Here is a 24,819-nt window from a genome sequence, read left to right on the forward strand (position 1 = left end):
GAAGACATCGCCATTCGGGAAAAAGTGTAACATAGCGGGGTGTACACAGTCAGCAAGCAGTTGAAGATAGCGGAGACCACTGATACGTTGTTCCACGTGCACCGGGGGTCCAAGTTCCTGCCAGTGAAACATGCCCCATACCATACAACCGCCTCCACTGGCCTTTACTTTTGACACCATGCATGATGAATCAAGAGCCTCATGTTGTTTACGCCAAATCAGTACACGACTATCGGACGGTGTGGAGTAAATAACATGACTCATCTAGCCAACACACCTTCTTCCAATCTTCTAACTTGCATGCTCTTTGCACCAGGCGAGTCTACGCCGATGAACCTTGGTTAGGAGATGATGCCGTAGGAGTCGTCTGCTGGCATAGCCCATACGAACGAACGTGCGCCACATGGTCATGCCAGATATTTTTCCGGGTTGGCCCATGTTGTATTGGGTAGTCAACTCTTCAACATCGCTGCGCCTATTCGCATCGTCGGACCCGACGCTCACCTCTAACATCAACCTTTCGCTGACCTTTGCAGTTTTGCCGTCGGGTCGTTGTTTGACCATTTTGACGCCAGTCCTGGTACACTAACTATGGCGGCTCTCGAACACCCCACCAGTTCAGTCGTTTGGGAAATCCAGGCACCAGCTCGTCGAGCTCCCACAATCTGTCCTGCATCAAAGTCCAATAAATCCTTCCTTTAACCAATCACGCTCGGAATTTTACTACCTACTGAACCACTGACACCTTATCTATGCTATGTAGGTCGACTAACTCCGCATCTCACGTGATCAACGGGTCGCATTCAGTTTTCATAGGGGTGGTCATAATTCAGTGTATACCATTAAGCAAATATAGCAAGAGGAGGATGTCTAGATGGAAGAATAAGGAGCTGGCCAATCTATTAGAGCAGAAAAAGATAGCATGAGAAAGTTAGAGCCATGAAAAGCACTGAAGCCTACGAGAGCTATAAGTTCATCTGTAATAGCACCATAATCAAGATTAGTTACGGCAAAGGCAATATATGAGAAAGCACTGGCTAAGAGAGCAAAAATAGGAAGGAGTTTTTCATGCATGTGAATACGAAGGAAAAAAGCAATCAGATGGACCCCTTCTGTAATGGGCGTGGGGAAAGTCAGATAATCCAGATGATGTTACTAATGATTTCAATAGGTGCTTCGCATCGGTCTTTACTGACCAAAGACCCTTCTGAGGAGAGGCTGTGCGAGTATGAAATTAGTGATTTCGAAATTACGAACTACTGTTTATTAGAAAAACTTTCGAGCCTAAAAGGCAAATAAAGGTCCAGAGAGTTGATGGAATATATCCAGTAATTTTGTGGAAGACAGCCAGAGAATGTATTGAACCACTGAGTTCAATTATGAAGGCATAATTGGATTAGGGAGAGATTCCCTTGGATAGGAGCAGAGCTAACGTATTACTATACATAAAAGCAGTTCTAAGGATAAATTCGGTAACTATCCACCAGTTAGGCAGACTTCAATGGTTGGAAAATCATGGAGGCAAAGATTAAAGTGCAATCTAGGTACAGTTAGATAGAAATGGCATTTTGAAGGACACAACGTAGTTCTGTTAAGGGGAAAATAATGTTCAAATAACCTAGTAAGCTATTCTGACACCGTTACTAATGAGCTAGATGTGGGGAACAATTTCGACAGTTTATTTGGATTTTAGCAAGGCATTTGAATCGTTGCCTCATGAGAATTTACTATATAAGCTAGGATACTGAAAAAGATTCTCAGCTGGATTAGAGAGGGTGGCTGCATGGCAGAAGACAGAAAGTTTGATTAATGAATATTCTTCAGATTGGTGTAATGTAAAAAATGGGATGCCAAAGGATCGGTTCTTGGACCGCTGTTGTTTTTGATATTCATAAACGACATCGACGAAGGGACAAAGGGCGTGTGTGTGATATGCCAAAATTTGCAGAGACTACATAAAGATTGGGAGAGTCGTTAAGGGTCAGTGTCCAGCAGTGCTCCAGGATGACTTGAAAAGTGGCAGCTATGTTTTAATGCAGGCTCTTACAATTGGGGAACATCAGCCCCAAAATAACTTATCCACTTGGTGGGATTAAATTAAAAACGGTTGAAGAAGAAAGGGATTTGGGAGTTATGATACAGGCCGATATGAAGTTCTCTGAGCAGCGTAGGGCGACCAGGAAATCCCATGGTGTCCTTCGATTGGATTAATCGAACAGTCTGTAGAGATAGTGAAGTCATAATCCCAGTGTATAAGGCAATTGTAAGACCACATTTGGAATACTGTTTACAAGCATGTAGACTTCATCTAAAAAAAAAATACAAAAATTAGCTTCTTGAAAGGGTCCAAAGACGAACAAATCGCAGAGTGACATCGGAAAAGGGCGACGGTACAAGGAAGGCTTCGATTATGTGGCAACCAGAGTTTGGTTACATTTTGAGGGAAGACAACCAGGCACCTTCTGAGGAGACCTGATTGAGGTTTATAAGGCTTTGCGAGTGTCTAGTAAGATGAATGGAGGCCGAATTTTCACTATTATAAAGAATTCCAGACCATAAATTCAAATTCATAGTTGTAATAGATTAGATTGTAGGAAGTTTCTTTTAGCCAGCGAGTTGTTGATTATTGGAACTAGAAACCTCGGCAGGTAATTGAGGCCGAAAGTTTGAAGAAACGCAAAGATCAACTGGATTGGATAGTTAACTACGTAAGGAGGAAAGCGCATAATTTGTTTTTGATTAACTAAATATTTTTTTCCTGGCCAGTTCAGCAAAAACCTGTGGCTTTCTTGCGCTATATGGCTAATGCTAATATTGATTTACGAAGTCGGTTCAAGAAACTAATAGAAGACATTTCCAGGGATGTCAGAATTAAAATCACTTTCTGAATTTTTGTACACATTTGTAACATGTTTACCAATATGTTAATACTGACGATTAAATGTACAGTGCTCAAAAATATTGGAAACTGTAAATGCAAATATTTTATTTTATATTGATGCTTCATTTATTTTAATTATAGAAATGTTAACAATTTAATTTTAAATACAGTAAATCTTGAAAACCAAGTAACGCACGCGGATGACTTTCTTTGTCCTAATTCCTTCAACGTTGCAGGAGAAAAAGTGCGAATTTCCAATTTATTCACGGTCTCTGTTGTTGTAATACCTGTACTGTTTCAGAACAGCACAAGTTCATTTCTTTCTAAGGTAACACCACGATCTCCCAAAAAGCATAACAAACAAAAAGGGGGAATAAAGTTGTTATTCTCCCTATTCCAATGGAAAATAGTTTTCCATCAAGCCTCATCATACATACCCTTAATTGCTTTGACACAAAAAAATAAAAAATAATAAAAAAATAACCCACTCCATACAGCCAAATCTGGATTTAGTCGAATAAGCTTTTATTAAGAACTTCCATACGAAATTTTATCAAAATATGTTTCATCAATCCAGTTTCAAAGACAAAATGAAATTCTTTGGACTTTGTCGTTTCTTATGCTGGTTCATTTAAATGCAGCTCCTGAAGATTAGTTCAACTCAGCTTATCCAGATGACTGAAACAGTATCAATTAGCTTATGTATAGGCATATTATAGTTATGAATAAGTTCGATTGCATAATCCATTAACACCGCATACCAAAATATGGTAACCCACATAATAGATTCAATTATAATAACAAACTGTAATTGTAATGACAAGTGAAAAACACATTATGTGGTAGCAGCTTTTAAGTAAGGTGTTGTTCTGGGCAAACAAGATAATGGAAATGATTTATTTATTTATTATTATTTTTTTTTTTAACTCTGTCAACCTTTTCAACTGTGAGAGGTTCATTTAAATTTCAACATGCGATTCAGACAGTTTATAGTTTTCTTCACTTTGAACTTCCTAAAGACCAGCTTACACGGAAAAGTTACAAATACAGTACTGGAAGAGTCCTTGACTGCCTAAAGAAAGTTACTTTAACCTACAGGTGAATAAGGAGCACAGATTGAAACACTTCTTAGAATTAAACCATTCTACCGCAGCATTCCAGCTAATCGCTGTCCATCAACTTCAGAAACAGGTTCATTTAAATGGGTGGGGGGAGAGAAGCCGACACGGAATTTCGCTAGTCCAAACGCAATTATTTACTCACATAAGAGCACAACCAATTCAATACAGACCACAAAACCCCATTCTCACAGGGAAATTTTAAACTACAATTTAAAATTCCTTAAATTTTACTTCTCTATCTCTTAAAGTGCAGAGGTCTTCAATTGAAGCTAAAAGACAAACATTTATCTTCTACACGATATTACTTGTTGGATAAGAAGGGAAAAAAAAAAAAAAGACAAAAGTAAATCCTATCACCGAAAACTGTTTTATTCACAGTCTTCGAAAGTCATATTCAAAAACTGAAGGCATATATTATTTCAGTGGTGTCCAACCTTTTCGCGTACAGGGGGCCATATTGAAAGTAAGATTTGTTTCGCGGGCCGCACTGAGTGATTCGAGAAAAATAATAGTGCGTTACATTTTCAATGAAGTGTACTGTGCATACCCTTTTGCGCAGCCACCAAGATCAAGCAGAAGGCGTGCGTATTGGAGTCCGGGAACATTTCGATAGTACCTCGTATATACAGACGCTTCTGGACCGGCATGCGCATATTTGACACAAATCAGATAAAAGAAAGAATTGACGACACCAACACATGGCTTCGTAACTTCAACACTCACGCCACGAGGTGCGCCTCAGTCTTTTAAATTCGTTTGTTTCCACTTATTTTAAGGTCGAATGTACACTGTTCTTGAAATAATTAAGAAAATTTAAAATGCTGTTTTAGTTCACTTTCCGCGCTGGCCAAAATTTTTTCGCTTTTATTCATTCTCCATCTCCCTAATTCCACTCAAACAAATACACATTTAATATTAAGTTGTGTAAAAATAAATGAATGAAATAAATTTAAAAAAACAAAAAAAAACTATTACATGATATATCGTAATAAAACCATGACTCAATTTACATAATGCATTATGAATGAAGCAAAGAAAAGAATTTCATTCGTGTTATTTATATCAGGAGTGTCAAATTTTTTTATAGTAAATATTTTTATTTGTTTATAAATCGCGAAAATGATGGGTAAGTGTTCTATAATTCAAATGAATTTGCCATCCGTTGTCAATCCGCCCAATTCACAGATGCCTTAAACTGTCAAAGTCCTCTCTTCAAATTAAAATCCATGCCTTTACCTTTAACTACTGCAACATCTTTCAACTCACAATTGCATGATCACTTCCTGACAGTGGTTCTGTACTTTAAGCCCTGCGATGTCATCTGATTCGTTAGTAATGATGAGATGAAGAATAGTCTCACCTCTAGTACTTTCTCTAATATGCTGGTACAAATAATAATAATCTAGTTTATTTTTAAAAATATTTCCTCATGGTGAGTTTCCATCCCAATTATTCCAATCAATCAATCAATCTGGGGCAGATTAAAGTCTGCCAATAATAAGACACTCACGCTTGCTTGCCCATTCCATCCGCATTGTAAAGACTCTCGTTATATTCTTCACAATCTTCTGGTCTGTAGATTACTCCCATTCTCATTGTTCCTTTGCTTCCAACTAACTCGCACCACACAGATTTTATACTGGCAGATGTAACTTCAGACTCAGCAAAAGCTCTTTTCGCGCTCAAGCTGTTTTTGACAAGAAGCATGACCCCTCCACCCCTTCTCTCTCCCCTATCTTTCCTAAATACATTATACATACTGTATAATATATTTAGGAAGTAATTAGTGGAACTCATCTCCAATTTCCGATGGGGGCACCATTTCTGTTGTCCCTATTATAATAGCCTTAATCAGGAGTTAAAATTCGGCTATTTTATTGACAACACTCCTGATATTTCTGTAGACACAGGCAAGACTAAGTAATCTTTATAATTTACTACCCTAACAAAACCCTTTATGTTATTTAGGTTTGTACCCCAAGCTCTATCTTCCCCCGCATTTCAAAGATTGCTACCCTCATAAAATGTTATGAACGTCGGCTGTTGTGGCAACAAACAATTCACGAGGTGAATGCAAGCATTACTTTGACCCATATCATCAGATAAACGCGGATCTAAATTACCCTTCTCCCCACCTAACTAACAGTGTCAGTAACTAATCAACTCAGTAATTTGCATTCTGAATTCAGTAATGAAATAGATGCAACTGAATAATAAAACACAGAGCAAATAGCTACGAAAATACACTGATAAAAACAATTTGCAGAATCACTGCCCAGTCTATCAGACAATCCGCCGTATCGATATCCATTAAGACAGCACACGTTCACACACTGACGTGCAGATGCAAGTTCTCTTACAAATATGGGCTGAGAACACAAAACTGCTGGGGTGCAACCTTTCGATAAATACTCTACCATGTTGCAAACGCACCTCATTAGAAAACTATAGTTACCAAAGACAACATTTATTAATTTAAAGTAGTGAAACATCTGAAGATGTCATCTCAAAGAGATTTGCTCAAGTTTACCGCTTGGAGAATCCTAGGAAAATTGGAGGAGTAAAGAGGAAGTTACAAAACTAAGTTGTGGCATGCCTTGGTGTGATCATCAGTGGGTCGTGAAATCGGGTGCGAGAAATCCAGACAGTTCGTAGACTTGGTCAGGGTAGGAGACAATTTTTTGGATTGTCTAAAAATAATCTTTTATTGCACAAATCGGATATGTATTAATTTATATTACACCTTTCCATTGGTAAAAGGAAAGGTGTAATATAAAATAGATTAACAATCTTAAAAAAAAAAAGTAAATTATAGTTAAAGAACAGATGTGATATTTACATCACATATAATTATAAAAAATATACACAAAAATCAATTCCAGTTAACAACTACCGAAGCGTGCAATCATAATGCGCAGCGGAAGTATCCAGTTGCATGTTTCACAACGTAGCCGAGATTATCGATCTTAAATGCAAACCCAATCTTCCGATCACTATTAGTTTTTTTCGTCACACCTCACCAATTGGAGTGGAGAAGCATGGGCACTCATTTTGGTGGGCAACAACTTTAGGTTTCGTCACTAGGATATTTAACGTGCTCGAAATAGCATTTATGTCGTCCACAATTGTGACAAAAATTGTTCGTACAAATTTACGGTACTTTGCTTCTGATATGTCATTTTCCAATAAATCCACATGTATTGTTCTCTCTGGAGTTGCTTTGAATATAATTTGTTTGTACAAGAAATTTAATCAAATAAAATAATCAAACTTCATAAAATAGGATACCCTATTAAACCTATTGTTTCTTACAGAAACACAGCTTTTGCATCGCTCGCGGCGTATCTTTACAACATTATTAAATCTTTGCGTTTAACATTCAAGTTTAGTCTAAAGAATTCAGAGATGTTATTCGACCAATTAAAAGAAAAAACGCTAAATGGAGATGACGAATTATTCTCTTTAGATGTCGTTTCCTTGTACACCAACGTACATGTAAAATATGCCCTTGACGTAATATGGGACCTTATCAATGATCAGACAAGCTATTTAAAGATGTCAAATTTACCCAGAAATGAAATATTTTATTTGATTAAATTTCTTGTATAAACCAATTATATTAATTTCCAAGATAAAATTTACAAGCAGATATTCGGGTTACCAATGGGACTTAGCTTGAGTGGATTGGTGGCTAAAATTTATCTAAATAAGATCGAGCAGGTATACTTAACGCCGCATCTCCCTAATATAACGTTCTACGGTAGATAACTTAATAATTACTAATAAATATATAGTACAGAAGATCCTGGATACATTTAACATTCAATTTAAGTTCACTCTAGAAATGGAAATCCCGCATCACAAATCAATAAATTTTACTTTAACCAGAATTAATGAAAACATATTTTTGAAAATTTATAGGAAGTCAACGAATTTTTGCACCGTTCAGGCTACCACCTTTTACATATAAAAGGAGTATTGTTTTTAACCAGTTTCATAATACATATAGCTCTACTCAAGAATCCTTATTGGATAAGCTCAAGGAACTGACAAAAAGATTTTTTAAATAGGGGTTATTCATTAGGCACCATTATGCAGATTAGTCAACAGGCGAAATATAAATTAGAAAAATAAACAAACATTTTATTAAAGTTCCGTAGATACAACATTGGTATAGACAATTTATTAACATATTTAAGAACACTGAATTTAAGATTGTTCCACAACCCATGAGTAAGCTCCATACTATCTAGAAATATAGGTCATATGTAGTTCCTACCATGGAAGCTCACAATATTTCTTGTGGTGGATGCAATTCTACTTATATTGGCTCGACCCAAAATTTACTTTCGGTAGGGATACAGCAGCATTTGGCATCAGGTAGAACAAGCAGGAGGGTGCATCTGAGCTTGCGTTTCATGCAGTCATTGATGGACATGTTTCTTTTTTAATGAATCCAAGGTTCTTAATAAACAGCGTGAATTTTTAAATTATTAATTGCCGAAACATTAGGAATGAGATTAAATGTTAATTCTATTGATATACTCAGACCTTATAATATTTCGGACTCGTGGATTCTTACGCGCATGCATGAATAGCAATTCATACATTGGTTTATATAAATAATCTCGTATCAGGTGTCGTTAATTTGATATAAAACTGGCGGATTATTTGAGAATCACTTTTGTACTTCTTGTGAACACGGTAACAAACCAACTAAGGTGGTCTCTTAAAAAGAAGTTAATAACGATTTTAAAGTTTAACTTATGTGTGAATTAATTTATTAGTGTTGTCGTTTTTAGAATTTCGCGACAATGTGTTTTTCAATTCTCATGATGGCTTGTGGTGTTGGTTGGTTTTTGGAGGTTGGTGGCCGCTGTCTTTCCGATTCCCTTGACGTGATATGAGAGTTGAATACATGCTTATTTTAATTAATAGTTATTTTAACTTGATTCATTTATGACAATACACGGGGGGGTAAGTTCATATTATAATCATTCGCGATTGAGTGTTGAGAGATTAACAGTCCTCAAAGGTAGGAGGTTTTCACCTATAATTTAAGATTATAATAATAAGACTTATTGGGCTTCACAGTTCCTTTTGATTTGAATTAGTAATACACGATTTATATACAAGATATATTTACATATAATTATATGCTCTGTACATATCATTAAACGTGTGTGTGTATATATATAAAGTGTGTTCTTTAATCAGGGTAGATCCCAGGCATAAGCCCAACTTTACCTTGAGAACTTGTAAATATATAGTCTTTACAAAGCAGTCCTGGAAAAGTATGTTGAATTACCTGCGTCTGATTTTACTGTAGCGCAATTCGCGCATGAAATCCCGCACCCACTGGAGGTAGTACAATAACTCCAGTGGGTGCGTTCTGAAATGCATTTCTCTGTCAGCCCTGGTTGTACTCTGCTGTTAATTGAGAGATCATGAGCCGTCTATCTTGGACAGCACATGCCAATCGCCGTTCATCTCGACTGTCAATCCAGTGATGGTCTCCCTGTCCCAGCACGTTGAGTGGTTGTCCCTCTTCGGACCACTCTCTCCACAGCTTCACTAACGGTGGCCCTCGAACAGCCACCAATACCTGCAATTGCTGAGATGCTGTTCCCCACCTTTCTAGGACTGCAAATCATTCCCTGTTCGAACTCTGTCAGGTCCTTCTGTTTCCCTACTGCTGGCTTCATAGTGATGAACTGACAGGTACAACTCGTGCCGTCACTATACTGTATATGCTTCGCCGGTCGGTGATGTCACTAAGTAATGTGGGATGCGTCCACTCGTGGAGATAGGGGTGGTCAAAGTTTTTGGCTCATGAATGTATATATTCACTCTCACACAAACAGTCCAGTCAAAACATTGATCATGTTCCTTGTCCAAACGAAGTACTTCATCGATATGGGCAAGGGAGATGATCTGACGGACTTCGCAAAAGCAGAGATTGTCGGCTACCGGTTGAACGGTGCCAATATTATAGAGGTATGCTGAGGGTCTAACGACTCCTGGGATTTCTCCCATCTTTGCGAATGTTCTATGTATCGGTGACAGTACACTGTCAAAGCCAGAGGTTTAAAAGTGTGTGGGTCATGTGTAGTTTATATGTTGTGCCCATTGTTTATCCGGCTTATTGGCCACTAGACTCTTAATGGGACCCAACACTGCCCACACCTCGCCACATGGAGGCTAGCCGGGTGTTACCAGTGAGTCAATTGTACTGTGGCAGGTCTTGCCGCTTACTTTCCTGGGATTTAGTGGCTAGGACCTAAAATAAAATTGGAACGAGCGCGGTTGATTTTAGTTCAGTTACATTAAAGCGCTAATATTGGGTTTGACGCTGAAGGCCTGTTTCTGAAGTGCCTAAAAGGTCGGGCGAGTTTTTTTTTTTTTTTTGTGTGTATTTTAAATTTGGACGTGTAGGGCTGTGCAAGAGAAAGTGCTGGGAGGAGAAAGTGAAGCCTAGGGGTGAAATAGGAAGACGAGGGTCGATAGGGTAGGCGACCCCTATTATTCAGGAAGGCATGCGCATGCCCCACCAGAGGGAAGGAATGGTACAGAGACTGCGAATTTTGTGGCTGTTCGCGGAGTGCTTCAGTAAGGCCTTTAAGAGGGAGTGAACGGATAGTGGAGAGAGCAGCAGTCGCTGAGCAAATGGTGGACGTCCGCGTCTCCTCGATGGTCGTGGTGAAAGTAGGCTGTCACTCATTGTGTTAACCGATAGACAGAAAAATTGTGGAACAGCTGACATTGGACGTGAATGAGGGGTCAATTAGCGGTGTTTTAAGACCACGATCCAACACACCCTCCTACGTGTGGGCTACCGGCGTAGGTGCCCGGTCAAGACACCACGAGTAGGGCCAACCATCGCCAACGACTACTAAAGTTTGGATCTGAACCGAGTCATCGGACCATTGACGACCTTTCCGATGAATCACATTTTCCCCCCTATGCCGTGCGGCTGGTAGATAGAAGGTACCGCATAAAGGATCACTCTGATGCCCTGGTCCAACAGAAATTGATAGATGGCGACAGTGTTTTGGTACTGGGGGGGGGAATGTTTTCCTGGGAACCTCTTGGAGCCCTAAGGCCTCCAAACTACACACACAATGCTAAAACTGCTTATCCATTGTGGCTTTTATGTTCCTAATATGATATGAGATATATTTAGTATAGGACCTCACTCTAAATGTGTTACCTGGCCAATGAGCCCATATGCACTAAACCAAAATCCAATTTAAAAGAAAACCAAGCCTTTTAGTACATTATAAGAGTAGAAAATCTCCTTATTCAAATAGCATTTGAACATTCTGGTCTCTTGGCAAAGCTATTGGCCACAACTTTTGCATGTCTCTGTTCCCACCTCTGTCAACACCAGATGGTTCTATTGACACTTCAGTCAAAGATAAAGTTGACCTGCTAGCATCCTACTTTTCTTCCAACCTGTGTATTGATGATCACAGTAAACCTACTCCTACCATTCCCAGTACTCTCCATTCAATGCCTCCTGTGGGTTTCTGTCAAAAAGGGTAAAAAGATTTTGAACAATCATGATGCTCAGAGAGCACCAGGTCCTGACGGTATTTCTCCACTTGTTCTCAAAATCTGTTCTCCTGAACTTACTCCTCTTCTGTGTTGCCTTTTTCGCTTTCTTATTTCAGAGGTGTTTTCTCTTCTGCTTGAAAATTTGCTCATATCCAAATCCCTCCCATCCAATTATTGTCCCATTGCACTTTCTTCTACTCTTTTTAAAGTAATGGAGAAATCAATTAATGCCAACTTTTTAACTGTCTAGAAACTTTCCATCAGTTGTCGATCCACTGATGATATACCCATCTATGGCCAAATTCAATGGAAAAGTTTGGTAAAACTCAACCAGTTGCTCTTGACATTTCAAAAGATTTTGATCTTGTTTAGCATAAAGGTTATTCTAAATAAGCCTCCATCTTATGGTTTGAAAACTTTTTTAATTGGCTATCCAGTTTTCGCTCTAACAATATTCCATGGTTGGGCAGATCTGCAACTTGTACAGAATGAACAGCTATTTGGAAGAAAAGCAGTGCCAAGAGCGAAAGAGAGAGAAAGTTTTTTAGATGCAGAAGAAGCAACATTTGCAATGTTCCTACGCCAAGAGAGAGGAAGGTGACGGTAGATGGCTCACTCTATGCTGGTGTCCCCTAAGGCTTAGTTCTTTCTCCCCCTCTTTTCATCTTGTACATTAATGATCTTCTTCCATTGACAGGAAATCCTACCAATAGTTTTGGTGATGATAGCACATTGCATTCCACCTTCCAGTTTGAGAAACCTTGCCGTGCACAATCAGCCTCAATTTCTTAAATATCCACTACCAATACCTGATCTCCATGTAATTCTCCAGTGGAACAAATAGAATTTGGTTGATGATAATCTTCTAAAACTCAGCCTGTCTTACTACATCTCACAAAAAGGATACTTCTGATCCTATGCTTACCTTCGATGACACTCTGATTTCTAGGCAAGATCATATATCTGTACTGGGGATTACCCTTTTTTTCTAATCTCTCTTGGCATAAGAACACCACAAACATTGCCTCCTCTGCATTCAAAAACTGGGCTTTCTCTTTCGCTCTTGGCACCAAGAGCGAAAGAGAAAGTTTTCTTCCAAACAGCCACCCACCCTGTACAAGCTGCAAATGTGCCCCACCATGGAATATTGTTGGCACATCTGGGACGGTACACCTAAAACTTCTCTCAGGCTTCTAGATTCAATTCAAAAGAGTGTAGTAGGGTTAATTAATGAATCAAATCTAAGAAAGTCTCATAGGCATTCTCTTTCTGCTTCATGTCTTTTCTATAGATATTTCCATAGGCACTGTTCTTCTGAATTGGCTTCAGTAATTCCCACTCACTTTTCCAAAGTAGTCCAAATACATGCCACAACCAATCAACATCCTTTTACTGTCCATCTTCAAACTCACAGAATCAACTTTTCTTCTTCATTTATTCTTTCAACTTCTGTTTTCTGAAACAACTCTTATACATATTTCCCGAAAATTGCAATCATCACTAATTGGTCACCTTCGGGACCAGAGGGGTGACGAACTAATGAAATAGACCATTAGTGAGGGAGTAAATAAAAAGAATTTGTAACTGTAAAAAACTAAATTATTTATTTAGATTAAATTTTAATACATATACAGTAATTTTAAAAAATTACATACATGTATATTTAAGAAACACTTAACTTAAAAAAATTACATTATTCATATAATTTAATTTATATAATAATAATTTAATTTATAAATCATAAGATTTTTTTAAACAAATAAATTGTATTTTCGTTTGTTTTTTAATATTATTATCTGTTTATTTCTCTTTCGAGACACCTATAGACAGCACGTGGCTAGAGGGTGTGGTTACATTATATCAGTATTTACAAGAACTTATTTACAATATTTGGAGATGAAAATAATATTGTCGGTGTTTTTTAGTAGCCAAGTTATAAATTTGTCGTAGTAAAATTATTTTGGCATTTCTGCTTCTTGACATTCATACCAATTGATTATATTTGTCAGGGATTGACTGGCTTCCTTATGGGAAATGGTAGATTTTGTGGGCCTGTCGTCTTCATCTACTACTTCAGTAGATCCCGCAGAAACATAGGAGACAACTTCATCATCCGTAAAAATTTCGTAACCTACATCCGTTGCGTCTATATCGTAACAATTTTTGACATAGTCTTCATTTAAGTTTTTGAATATTGGCAAGGATCTGCAAATTTCTATTAAAACTGATGGTGTGAGACCAGAATCTTCTTGTTCTGCAGAGTCAGGTTGTACTGTTTGAGATGGCCGGAGCTTATTCCAGGCAGATTTTAGCGTCTTTTCAGAAAGACTTTGCACACACATCAGCTGCATTATAGGTAGCATCCTGTATAGTATATTCCTTCCAGAACTGTTCTACCTCTAAGTCGTTTTCACATAGTGCCAAGTTCTGTAAAAATAATTTTCTATACCGCCTCTTAAAACTCACTATAATGCCCTGGTCCATTGGCTGTAATAGGCTAGTTGTATTAGCTGGAAGAAATATGCAATTAATGTTGTTATGGGATGAAAATTCTTCTAAATCGTCATGGGGATGGGCAGGGGCATTGTTCATTATCAAAAGGGCTTTTTCTGGGAGGGTTTTTATTTTAAGGTAAGAAAGAATTTGGGGAAAAAAATTCTTCTGTAAACTATTGCTTAAATTTCTTTGTTCATCCAGGCATTATTTTGGGCATAATATTTTACAGGCAGTAAATTATAATTCATGTTCTTAAAAGCACGTGGTTTTTTTGCCTAATGTCATTTTGTGGCCCCCACTAGCATTGGAACAAACAAGAATTGTTAAACGCTCTTTCCTTACCTTAAATCCTGGGGCTGAAGATTCTGACCCAGATACCAGTGTGTTTTGAGGAAGTGCTTTCCAGTATAATCTGACTTGTCACAATTATACACCTGTTCCGCGCACAATCCAAGATCACTAATACGGGCACTTAAGTTTTTCGCGATAATGCACTAGGATTTCCCTGTTAGCACTCATTTTCTCTCCTTCAATCCGTAGTTGCCGCATACTGTGCCGCTCCTTAAACCTATGGAGCCAACCTTGACTTGCTTTAAAATTTGGGTCATCTTTCAATTTTTGATTCACTTGAACGCCTTTTCGATGATAATTGGTTCACTTAACGGGCATAATATTGGGAGCGCTGCTGAGCGAACCATATACACATGGCTTCGTCCAATTTGTCGAGTGTCGCTGTAGTTAGCTTTTTTCTTTTCGAAACGTTTCCATCAGCAGCCTCTGTTTTGCATATAAATTCTTCGATTTTGTCCCCATTCTTTTTTATATTATTAATCGTGGTACGTGGGGCACCATACATTTCCAAGAGTTTTGATGCACTTTCACCTTTACGAAGACGTTGTAAAATTTCATATTTTTTCGGCAATTCCAGACTTTTGAGTAAGTTTAGCAGACATGACTTAAGTCACTCGAACACACTTAGAAACTTGAAATTAAGGACTGTGACCGCGAACAGCTCAAACGGAATACATACCGACTAAAAACTAAGTCACAGTGGAAGGGGGGGGGGAGGAAGAACTTCTACGAATTAGCTCTAAACAGCCAGCTACGAAACGATCACCTTTGTTTTCTGTTTACTATTCGGGAAGGACGGATACTATTTTACTGAGATATGTGTTTGAATCAGTATCTTTCAATTGAGTTCTGAGGAACACGGTAATGACTTTGTTCCCTGTTATTTTCTTTCCCGCCCGCTTCCTACTCTATTATAAATATGCATTAGATTTGAGAATCAAAAATATTCCAGAAAAAAAAAAAAAAAAAAAAAAAACTGGTCCTCCCAAAGCGACCAATTATAGAGGGAGACAATTTAGTGAGGTTCTACTGTGTTTCGAAAATCAATTAAAGTAATACTTGAAATAAAATAATTTAAAGTATATCTAGTTTCATATAAAAATTTTGCTGAGCGCGTCTTATGAAAACACAAGAACATGACAATAAAACCTTTTATTAAAAATTAAATAAATATATAAAATTATAAAAACCTGTCATTTAGCCCTTCAGTAGTGGAAAACATCTTTCGAATGCCTTCGGTTTCCATTCCCAACCTCGAGGAGGCACGCCAGTTACTGTCCCAACATCTGAAATCGCGTATTTCAACATATGGATAAATAATTTAAAAATTTCTCGACTAAAAAATAACTGCGGTAAACTGTTTGTATCCACAGAAGTGCATCTCTCTAGAGTTGTGCCCGCAAATCTACACAGTTTGGACAATGGAGCATGACATCACACACCAGTTTCCATCTCTCTGCAGGAACACAAACCGGAAAAGACCACGCCAAGCTGTCATAGCCTAGACATCAATCCCTAATGTGACTTTTTTTTTTTAATCCATTGTGGCTGATTAGGTACATACCTTCATGGGGATTGTTTTCCCGGATGGCACAGCAGGATAGTGCATCCAGCCACGTAGCCGGTATTGTTCAAAAGTGGTTTGTTAAACTAGAAAGTGACTTCCAGTTATGCCTCTTGCAACGTTCAGAAGCCTTATAGCGTCCATGCCTCGCTCTGTGGCTGAGGTACTGGTGGAAAGTAGATGGTCAATGTTTTGACTGGACAGTATGCACTTGAAATTTCGATCTCAAAGATCGAAAAAAAAATTACGAAATAAATTTGACGAAATTCTGAAAAGATTGAAGCTGATCTCCAGATTATGGGTACATCTTATCACCGCGTTGCGGGCATGACCAAATTCGGGACGGATTCAATCAAAAAAAAAGTGTGGGTTGTTTTTTTTTTTTTTTTTTTTTTAAGACTCATTTTTGGCTAATGAAAAACAAAAATGTTAGGTTAGTGTACGCCAGTAATTCGGAACGGATTCATGCAAAAGAAAACAATTCCTCCGAAAGCGTACCCATAATCTGGAGTACAACCAAAATTGAAATAAAACAGTACACGTTCCCTCGCCTTCCCAAAAACAGGTGCACCCGGGGTGGGATGGTTCCACATTTTGGGAACTCCTAGGCTAGAAGTATTTCCTGTATTTACTAGAAGTATGATCTTTAGAAACTGGAAGTCTTGACCATACTTTCTCCAGCCACGGCTAGAGATAAGAACACCGCCGTTACATCTAGTATACCCAGAGGCAGATTTAACGGCGGGCGCACCGGACGCGCGCCCTGGGCCTCGACTTCTGAAGGGCCCACGCTAAATCCCAACAAATTACTTGAACTAATATGTTCAACTATTAGTTCAAAACCTTGATTATTATTATGCTATTATTAATTATATTATACATATATTATATTCAAATTTTATTGGAAATAACATTAATGGTACATAATATTTTTTATTTATTTAAAAAAAATGGTTAACATGTATTTTTATTTTCCCTGTCTTTTTTTTTAAGGGGCCCAATATTTTCTTCTGCGCCCGGGGTCTCAACCGACCTTAATCCGCTACTGAGTATACCTTCGGACTAGACAGCGGATTTTAGACACTTTCCGCAAAAAACTTACTGGTCTGTAAAACACAGTAATATCTTTATTGCGAGATATAGTAACAGTTGGATTGCACTTCAGGAGGCTTAGGAAATAGTAGGGTGAATTTCTAGGTAATCTATGTTCGACTTGAAACAACAGCTCGTCACAGTGTCGTTCTTTTTTCCAAAAAATCTCAACCTCTTATTTTCTATTCGTTCTATAATAAGTCTGCGTCTTTATTTCCTCGTTCGTAATCCTCTCTAACCTAGAAATTCTAACACTCCGACTCAGTAGTCCATGTCTAAGGCCTTAAGCTTCTTTTTGTCCCCTCTTTCAGTGTCCACACCTCACATCCGTAGCAAAGTACCTATTCCACTAACGACTGTCCGATATATTTTTAGTCTTGTTGTCCCACCATATAGAGTTGAGGGCACTAAAAATCTTCCTACTTCGATGAATTCGTGTGTTAGCTTCCTCTGCCCCCAATCCTTCCTTAGTTAATGTACGTCAGATTTTTGCAAAAAGAATTTTTCAGATAAACTGTTTGGATATTTTGCTAATGAACAGACAAGTCATAGTAACGGCGGAAAACAGATTTTATGGATGGTATATAAAGTAATACTGTTTTTTAAAATGCATGTTAACTATGCACATTTGTTCCGAACAGCGCAGTTAATTCCATTCACTCGAAACAGAAAAGTGAATCGACCCATAAAGGATTATATAAAAAAAAGGGGGCATTGAGCAGGGTTACCAGAAAAAAAGTACAAAACATTAAACGTTTATGTGAAATGTCATGTATTTGTGTTTTCGCGTTTTTTTTTTTTTAAATACTTGCCTAATTATATAAGGCCGATAGGAAAAATGTATGAAATAGCGACAGACACTACAGAAGGAACTACGATCAGCACCTTCCACAAATAATAAAATTATTATTGGTGGTGGTAGGTACCACACACACACACAGGTTTAATATTCGTGGTACCACGAATAATCAAACCTCCAATATAAAACCAATCAATAGTAATATCGAGTCTTTAACCATCTTTAAATGGTTTATTTAAAAAAAAACAGGCATTTTCATCCAGGAAAACAGGCAAATCAACCAGAGCAGCAATTTAACAGAAATACTGCTGGGCAGATGAGCTACTCTCGTGTAGCACTTAACTTAAGTTTTCGTTTGTACTTTAAATAATTTGCTATTTAAACTGCATGTACAATACATGTCAAGAGTATTTAATATACTCTTAACACGAATTTAATATATTTGTTAAATATATTAAATACAGTACAAAAAAGTTAAATATTTCATTCTTACCATTTTATTTTCAAAAATGGCAGTGCCTTATGAAGTCGTGGGAAAGTTCGTAAAATCGAGATGAGTTCGTAATTCGGATGTCAGTTTGTTTAAGAAAATTTCCTAAATCGGGTGCTCACTGTACTCTAAATGCAAAGCTATTTTAAAATGGAGATTCGAGTTCAAGTTTCCTTATTTTGCATATGATCAAAAAAAGGAATAACCATTTATTTATTATTATTATTTTTTTTTTACTATGTACATTGTGTATACAAGTTATACTGCAATTGGGAATACTAACTCGCTTATCCTGCTGCAAACACTAGACTTGCACGCCGCTAGCTATTAGGGCAGGTAAACGCCAATGTAATTGCAACACAGTGGTAGCTAGGCGTGGGGGGGGTAAGGGGAGTGGAAATGTATGGCCAACACGTTTTACATAGCGCCGTATATGTCCTGGGTGCGGCAGAAAGTACTGTGGCATTTGTGCTGTAAACCTCAGACTTTAGTTGACTAAAGGTATGTGAACTAATCCGATGTATTTTTGTCACATGTTAACCACTTTCCGACACTTGTAAGTTTAATCAAATGTTCTGAAGTGAGTTTTAAATCTTCTTCAAGAGGAGTTTCCATTTACAATGGGTTTCCTCAGCCTACAAATTATTTCTTGTTAGGAATTTTTTGCCGCCATAAAGTGCGGTTCAAGGTGTCTTGGTCGGTTAAGATTATTATATTTAAAGCGTGGTCGGGTTTTAAATCTAATAATCCAATAGCGAACAAACCAAAACGTGATTAAAAATAAAACAGCATATAGAAAATCCAGAGATTTGTAAATTACTTCAAGATTCTTAGCGGAAGATAAAAAAAGGAGGAATTCTAGAAGTTCGAATAAACACAGTTTAAGTAGCTGGATATATTTAGGTAAACAATGAAGACATTTTTAAAATATTTATATATAATGAAATATGATTTTAAAAGAGAAGACTGCAGCAAGGTGCCTGGGGTCGTGGTCGGGGCCGAAAATATCAGTACAGTTGAGACGGTGCCAGACCGATTACCGAGGTGTTTTCAAATAGGAAAGGAGGCAGCATTTATTTATTGTTTGTATCACTGCACTCAAGTCCTGACACGGCCCCGAGTTTCCCGTAGATACAAAAGCGTCGATGCTATTTATCTGGTTCCGAAGATGTTTTATTTTCAATGCACACGTGCGAAATTAATAATTAAAAAACACCTCAGGAAATCATGATCATGGACAGATATCAAATATGAAGTATAGAGAAAAGAGTAATAATGCTGGATTTAATGCGAAGGCCTTCGAGCAAATATGTCAAAAAAATCTTACGTCACTATAAGAAAATTTTTAAAAATTAAGGTATTGTAAAAGAACGTAAACAATTAAATGAATCGCCGATATCAGAACTGTTGATATATATGTATATATATCCCGTTTTTGAAACGGGAAGAACCTCATCCGGGGTGGGGAAAATGATGCATTATCGCAATCCTTTTTTTCACTCAAAAACCAAAACGAATATGAAAGTTATTGAGAAGGGGCAAAAACATTTACTTACACATTTTCTACCACAGTGTTGTTCCGTAGAACCTGGTGCTCCGCAACAGAATATCCAAAATAAGACTCGGCGTCACCCAATTTAATAACGGACAATCTAGGTTCAAGGTTAAAGCCATACGTCCAAGTAGCAAAAAACACTAATTTTATAGAAATTAAAGTGCATCTTTCGAAATGAAACATCTCCGGCATCTACTAGCGCAAACACGCCGCACTTGTATACACACACTCACACGTACTGTCACTTCTTCAGTTTGAATGCTGGAGCCACGAGCTACTAACGCCAACTGCTTTACCACGCCACATACACAGGAACTCACACAAGCGACTTCTAGCGAGAATAATGAGCACTGTTGGCCGGATTAATACAATTGTTATTCAGAACATAAACGAGACAATAAGATGCAAGAGACAATGAAGGGGAGAGGGATCCAGAAGGAAAGATAAACCGGAAGCGCATTTTACGTAACGAAAATAAAATTAAACTCTAGCGTAATGATTGATTTAACAAATGAAAACTATTATTCTCCATCACTTAAAATAATCTTTAATCAATGAATTAAATATGCATTGTCTGATAAAAACGAAATATGAAAAATAATAAAAATAATAATTACATTCTTACTCTTCCTAATTGGAAAGAAACTGAAAAATCCGAGAAAATAATATACATAGAAAATTGCGGATATAAAAAATGCACTTTTCAATCTTTTTGGCCTAGTTTGAACTTGCTTTGAAAAAAGTAAATTGCTTATGAATCACCAATTGCCGTCGGTGGCTGGATCTGGACAAAGAATTAAAAAAGAAATTTCAAAAATTATAATTGATAATTTAAACATGTGAGAAAAGGATTTATTATTTTTCTTTTTCTTGCCTCCCCCCCCCCCAGGTAATGAGAGATGAGGGCCTGCTTTTCCGGAAAAGTGGGCGTAAGTATGGGCAGCTATTAGCTCTAAATTCTCAAAATTTGCTTATTTTTATTTATTGCTACATTGTGTATCCGACTTCAGATCTGTCATGCAGAGCTATAAGCCCTCTAAACCAGCGTTTTCCAAATTGTGTTCCGTGAGATGTGAACAAATGTTCCGCGAAAAATCTTAATTAATAATTAAAAAAAATAAAATAAATTTTGCATATTTGTAGCGTACACCGCTTTTGTATCATAATATTTAACATAATTTTTTCGGTTATTAATATACTGGCTATTAACATAATATGGTTATTAATATTATAATAAACTAATAATCAACAGACAGGGGAACACTTTATTTTGCATAGAGAAGTATGCGTTGAAGTAATGACATCTACGAAAAAGTAGCAATGTAGTAGTCTAATAAGCCATGTAGTGGTCTAATATGCCTAGTATGCGACTTAGCCTGGAGTACATGGGTTGAAGGAGAGGGAGAAGCGAACCGATATCATAACTAAACTCACTTCCTCGTATAAATTTTTTTGATAATTATTAGTATTTCGAAATATTATAATTAAAATGTGACCATGGATTTGTGGTTCAAAAAAGGAACTTTAAAACGAGAAGCAAGTACTGTACTTCTAGTAGTGCGTAGTCAATGAAAATGAACACACTATTGTCACACTTCAAAGTGAGGATGAACAATCGCAGTTTTCGTTCCTCAAAAATCCGAAGTGAAAAAACAGGAACCAACTAATAAAAGACCAAAACCAAAGTATGATGACAGTTAGTTGAATTTCGGCTTTACGTGTCTTGTAAATAAAGACGCTCCTGATGCAGTGCGTCGAATGCAATGAAATATTAGCAAACCATTTTTTGGCTTCCGCTAAACTTGTGTTTCCTAAGTGTTCCGTGAATACGTTGTGAGATGAAAAGTGTTCCGTGACTAAAAAAGTTTGGGAAACGCTGCTCTAGACTAGTTTCTTAATCGCTGCTCCGTGTAGCACCGGTACACCACGCGCACTCATCACTCGGGAGTTCCGTGCAAAGGAATCATCTTTTTACATAATTTAAGAGTATTGCATGTGTAGAGTTAGATGTTTTTAGTTCATTTTCAGGAAAAGTGGTGTTCGTCTTTACGCTAATATAATATTTATACATTGCAGGAGGGGGGAGAATATATATATATATAAATTATTTTAATTTTATTATTATTTTATTTAAAAAATAATTTAAAAATTATTTTTAATTTATTCTACATGAGGGGTAACAAGACGATATGCTAATACTGCCATCTATATCCTGTTTTGTTTTTTATATATATATATATATATATATATATATATATATATATATATATATATATATATATATATATATTCTAGTTTAACACTGGCTTTTCAGTGATATGGTGTTGTCATGTGTGTGCAAGGATCTATTCTTTATAATTTTTCACTGCATAAGGGCCACCATTATTCAAATCCATTGTATTGCGGTTCGATTGGTGTGTCGGTTGGATAATATATGGATTTGTCTAATGATCGAAATGTAGCGATTTCCTGACCGTTATTGGCCTTGTGGTCCGCCGTCGAGATTGGTCAAAATGGTCCGTCTATTTTATTTTTATTTTGTTCGTCAATTGTAGTTAGTTTTTGTAGTTAGTTTTAGTGATATTTCACATAATTTGGACCTGGTGTCCAAATTATGACCTGGATTTCGTCTGGGCGTCACCAAATTTCAATGAATTGGCATATTCTAAAATTCTGTTAATTGGTATTGTATATTTCGGCTTTTTTCTAAATTGTTTTAGGAGCGGTCCTTCTGCAATACCCTTTGTCTTGATTCCGCTCCCTTTATTTTATTATTATATCCGTTTATTTTATTTTACGCCCTAACGTGCTACTGGCAAATGCTTCATTTATATATATATATATATATATATATATACAGTATATAGTCCTGGCGTTCCGTCTAAACTTGTGGGAGGCAGGGTTTTCTCTAGTTTATTTATTTCCCCTATTCCTTAGTTTTACCATCAATGGTAATTGTTTTAGCACAACAGCTTCCCTCAAGCATAAGGTCCACAAGCTACCTGACTGCGTTAAAATATCAAAATTTTCAGCAGGTGAGGGATTTTCCCATTTTATTACAAATAAAAATAATATTATCTAGGGGTTTCGCCCCCTGCTCACCAACCCGCACCCTTTTCTACGTAATATGTAGAGGTAGGACGGAGTAAGTCAAATCTTTTCTACGTAAAAGACACCTGTCAAAACGGCTTGATCGATATCTAATCTAATATATAAAAGAAAATAGAAAGTGTAAGAAAAAAACTATAAAAAATAAAATTGTGTGAATGAAAGTTATTATGAATTGCATATCTTAGCCTCTTCACTGGACAGAATGATGGCTATGCAGGCCCCCAGAGGCCTCATGGTTATCCAAGCTGGCGCCGTGTTGTAGCTTTTCCTAGCTAGCATGGTGTGGGATGCTGACACTGGCCATTAGGGTAACCCCCAGGCCAGTGTGGGACAGAGCTGCAAAAAGCACTCCACCATAAACTCTTTCCCTATGTTCAATTATTACTACCACCTGGGATGGTTGAGTCTCCTTCCCCCACCCTGAATGGCTCCTACCCCCTTTTGCGGGATGGCTCGCCCCACCACCCACTTTCAACTCCCACCCTCTGGACCAGGATGGGCATCCTGTACCAGGTGTCCCCTTACTGTCTCCTCTTTCAAATCAGGCGAGTGCCTAAATTATTTCACCCTCTGTTCTTTGCCCCTTCCTATCTCCCCATTATCTCTTTTCCAATATATATATATATATATATATATATATATATATATATATATATATATATATATTTCTTTTTTTTTTTTGTGCTCTCCTTGGATGCCCTTTCTTCTCTCCTAATGTGTCCTGGCCCACCTTCCTGGGGTGGTGATGGAAACTGGATATGTTAGTGGCTCTCCACAGGTCCCCAGGCTAAATGGCCAGAGGAACAACACAACCCACACTAATACTTCACAAAACACACACACCCTGGCCTTATTGTATTCTATACACAGTAAAAACGCGGATGGGCGAGACCCTCGGGCCGCCAGGCAAAAAACTCAATGTCACTATGATCGATATCTAATCAAGAAATGACCTATGTAATTATTTACCTGTTCATTTGTAGTGCGCTGAATTCTCAAGGTGGAATAAATATCACAATGTAATTATTTACCTGCGTTTACATAGGTCACTTAGGAAAAGGCCTTTTGCTTCAGGTTCCATAATGCAAGAGGAATATTGTTGCATCTAAAAGAGCAGGAGTAAAATATTTAACTGAAATATTTATAACCTATAGAAATATTTAAAATTTTTACAAAATACTAAACTATTTACAAATATACAATATTCATTAATATACAAAAAACGTTACAATGGAACATCAAATGTTAGACAAGGAAGCACGTGCACGAGGTTGAACGTTATGGAAGCAGTTGTCAATAATTAATTGCATTTGCAGTGACGTAATTGCCTCGTGCTCTTCTCCCATTGGCTCGAATAAATATCACTAGGAGGAAAACTTTTTTTTAATGTATACAGAGATATTTGAGCTGTCTGTTTCTCATGAGCAATAACACATTTAGTAAAAAAAAAAAAAAGTAATTTATTATACAAAACTACTTACAAGTATATACATAACCAGTATTCATTTTTCTCATTTAATCTGTTAATGCATAATACAAGCTATCATATCCATGAAATTTCTTCTAGTTAACACTATCAACTCTCTCCCCCTCCAGCTAGAACTTAATTCAATCTTAAACACTTCCACATATTTCTTTTAATCAGCAATATCAATTCTCTTCACAGCAATCCATACGCTATATTAATTACTGTCGTATATAAGCACCTGTCTTGTCCAGTTCTCCTTAATACTGTACTAACAATTCCATCTATCTCCTAATTTAGCAACATCAATCTTCTTTACAACTTCAACCAATACACA

At 37.2% G+C, this 24,819-nt stretch overlaps 1 protein-coding gene across 1 annotated transcript in view; it reads right to left on the bottom strand.

The window, feature by feature from the left end:
• LOC150091168 (integrin alpha-PS1-like) overlaps positions 1-20,098 on the bottom strand; it is a 552,996-nt gene extending 532,898 nt beyond the window's left edge. The window contains exon 1 of the mRNA XM_090388878.1: positions 19,908-20,098. Within this exon, the coding sequence (XP_090245004.1) occupies positions 19,908-20,098 (191 nt within the window). The remainder of the gene's footprint in view (positions 1-19,907) is intronic.
• Between the last annotated feature and the right edge of the window lie 4,721 nt (positions 20,099-24,819).

This window comes from Mastigoproctus giganteus, chromosome 1 (assembly GCF_048544385.1).
Source record: "Mastigoproctus giganteus isolate SK-2022 chromosome 1, ASM4854438v1, whole genome shotgun sequence".
NCBI lineage: Eukaryota > Metazoa > Arthropoda > Arachnida > Uropygi > Thelyphonidae > Mastigoproctus > Mastigoproctus giganteus.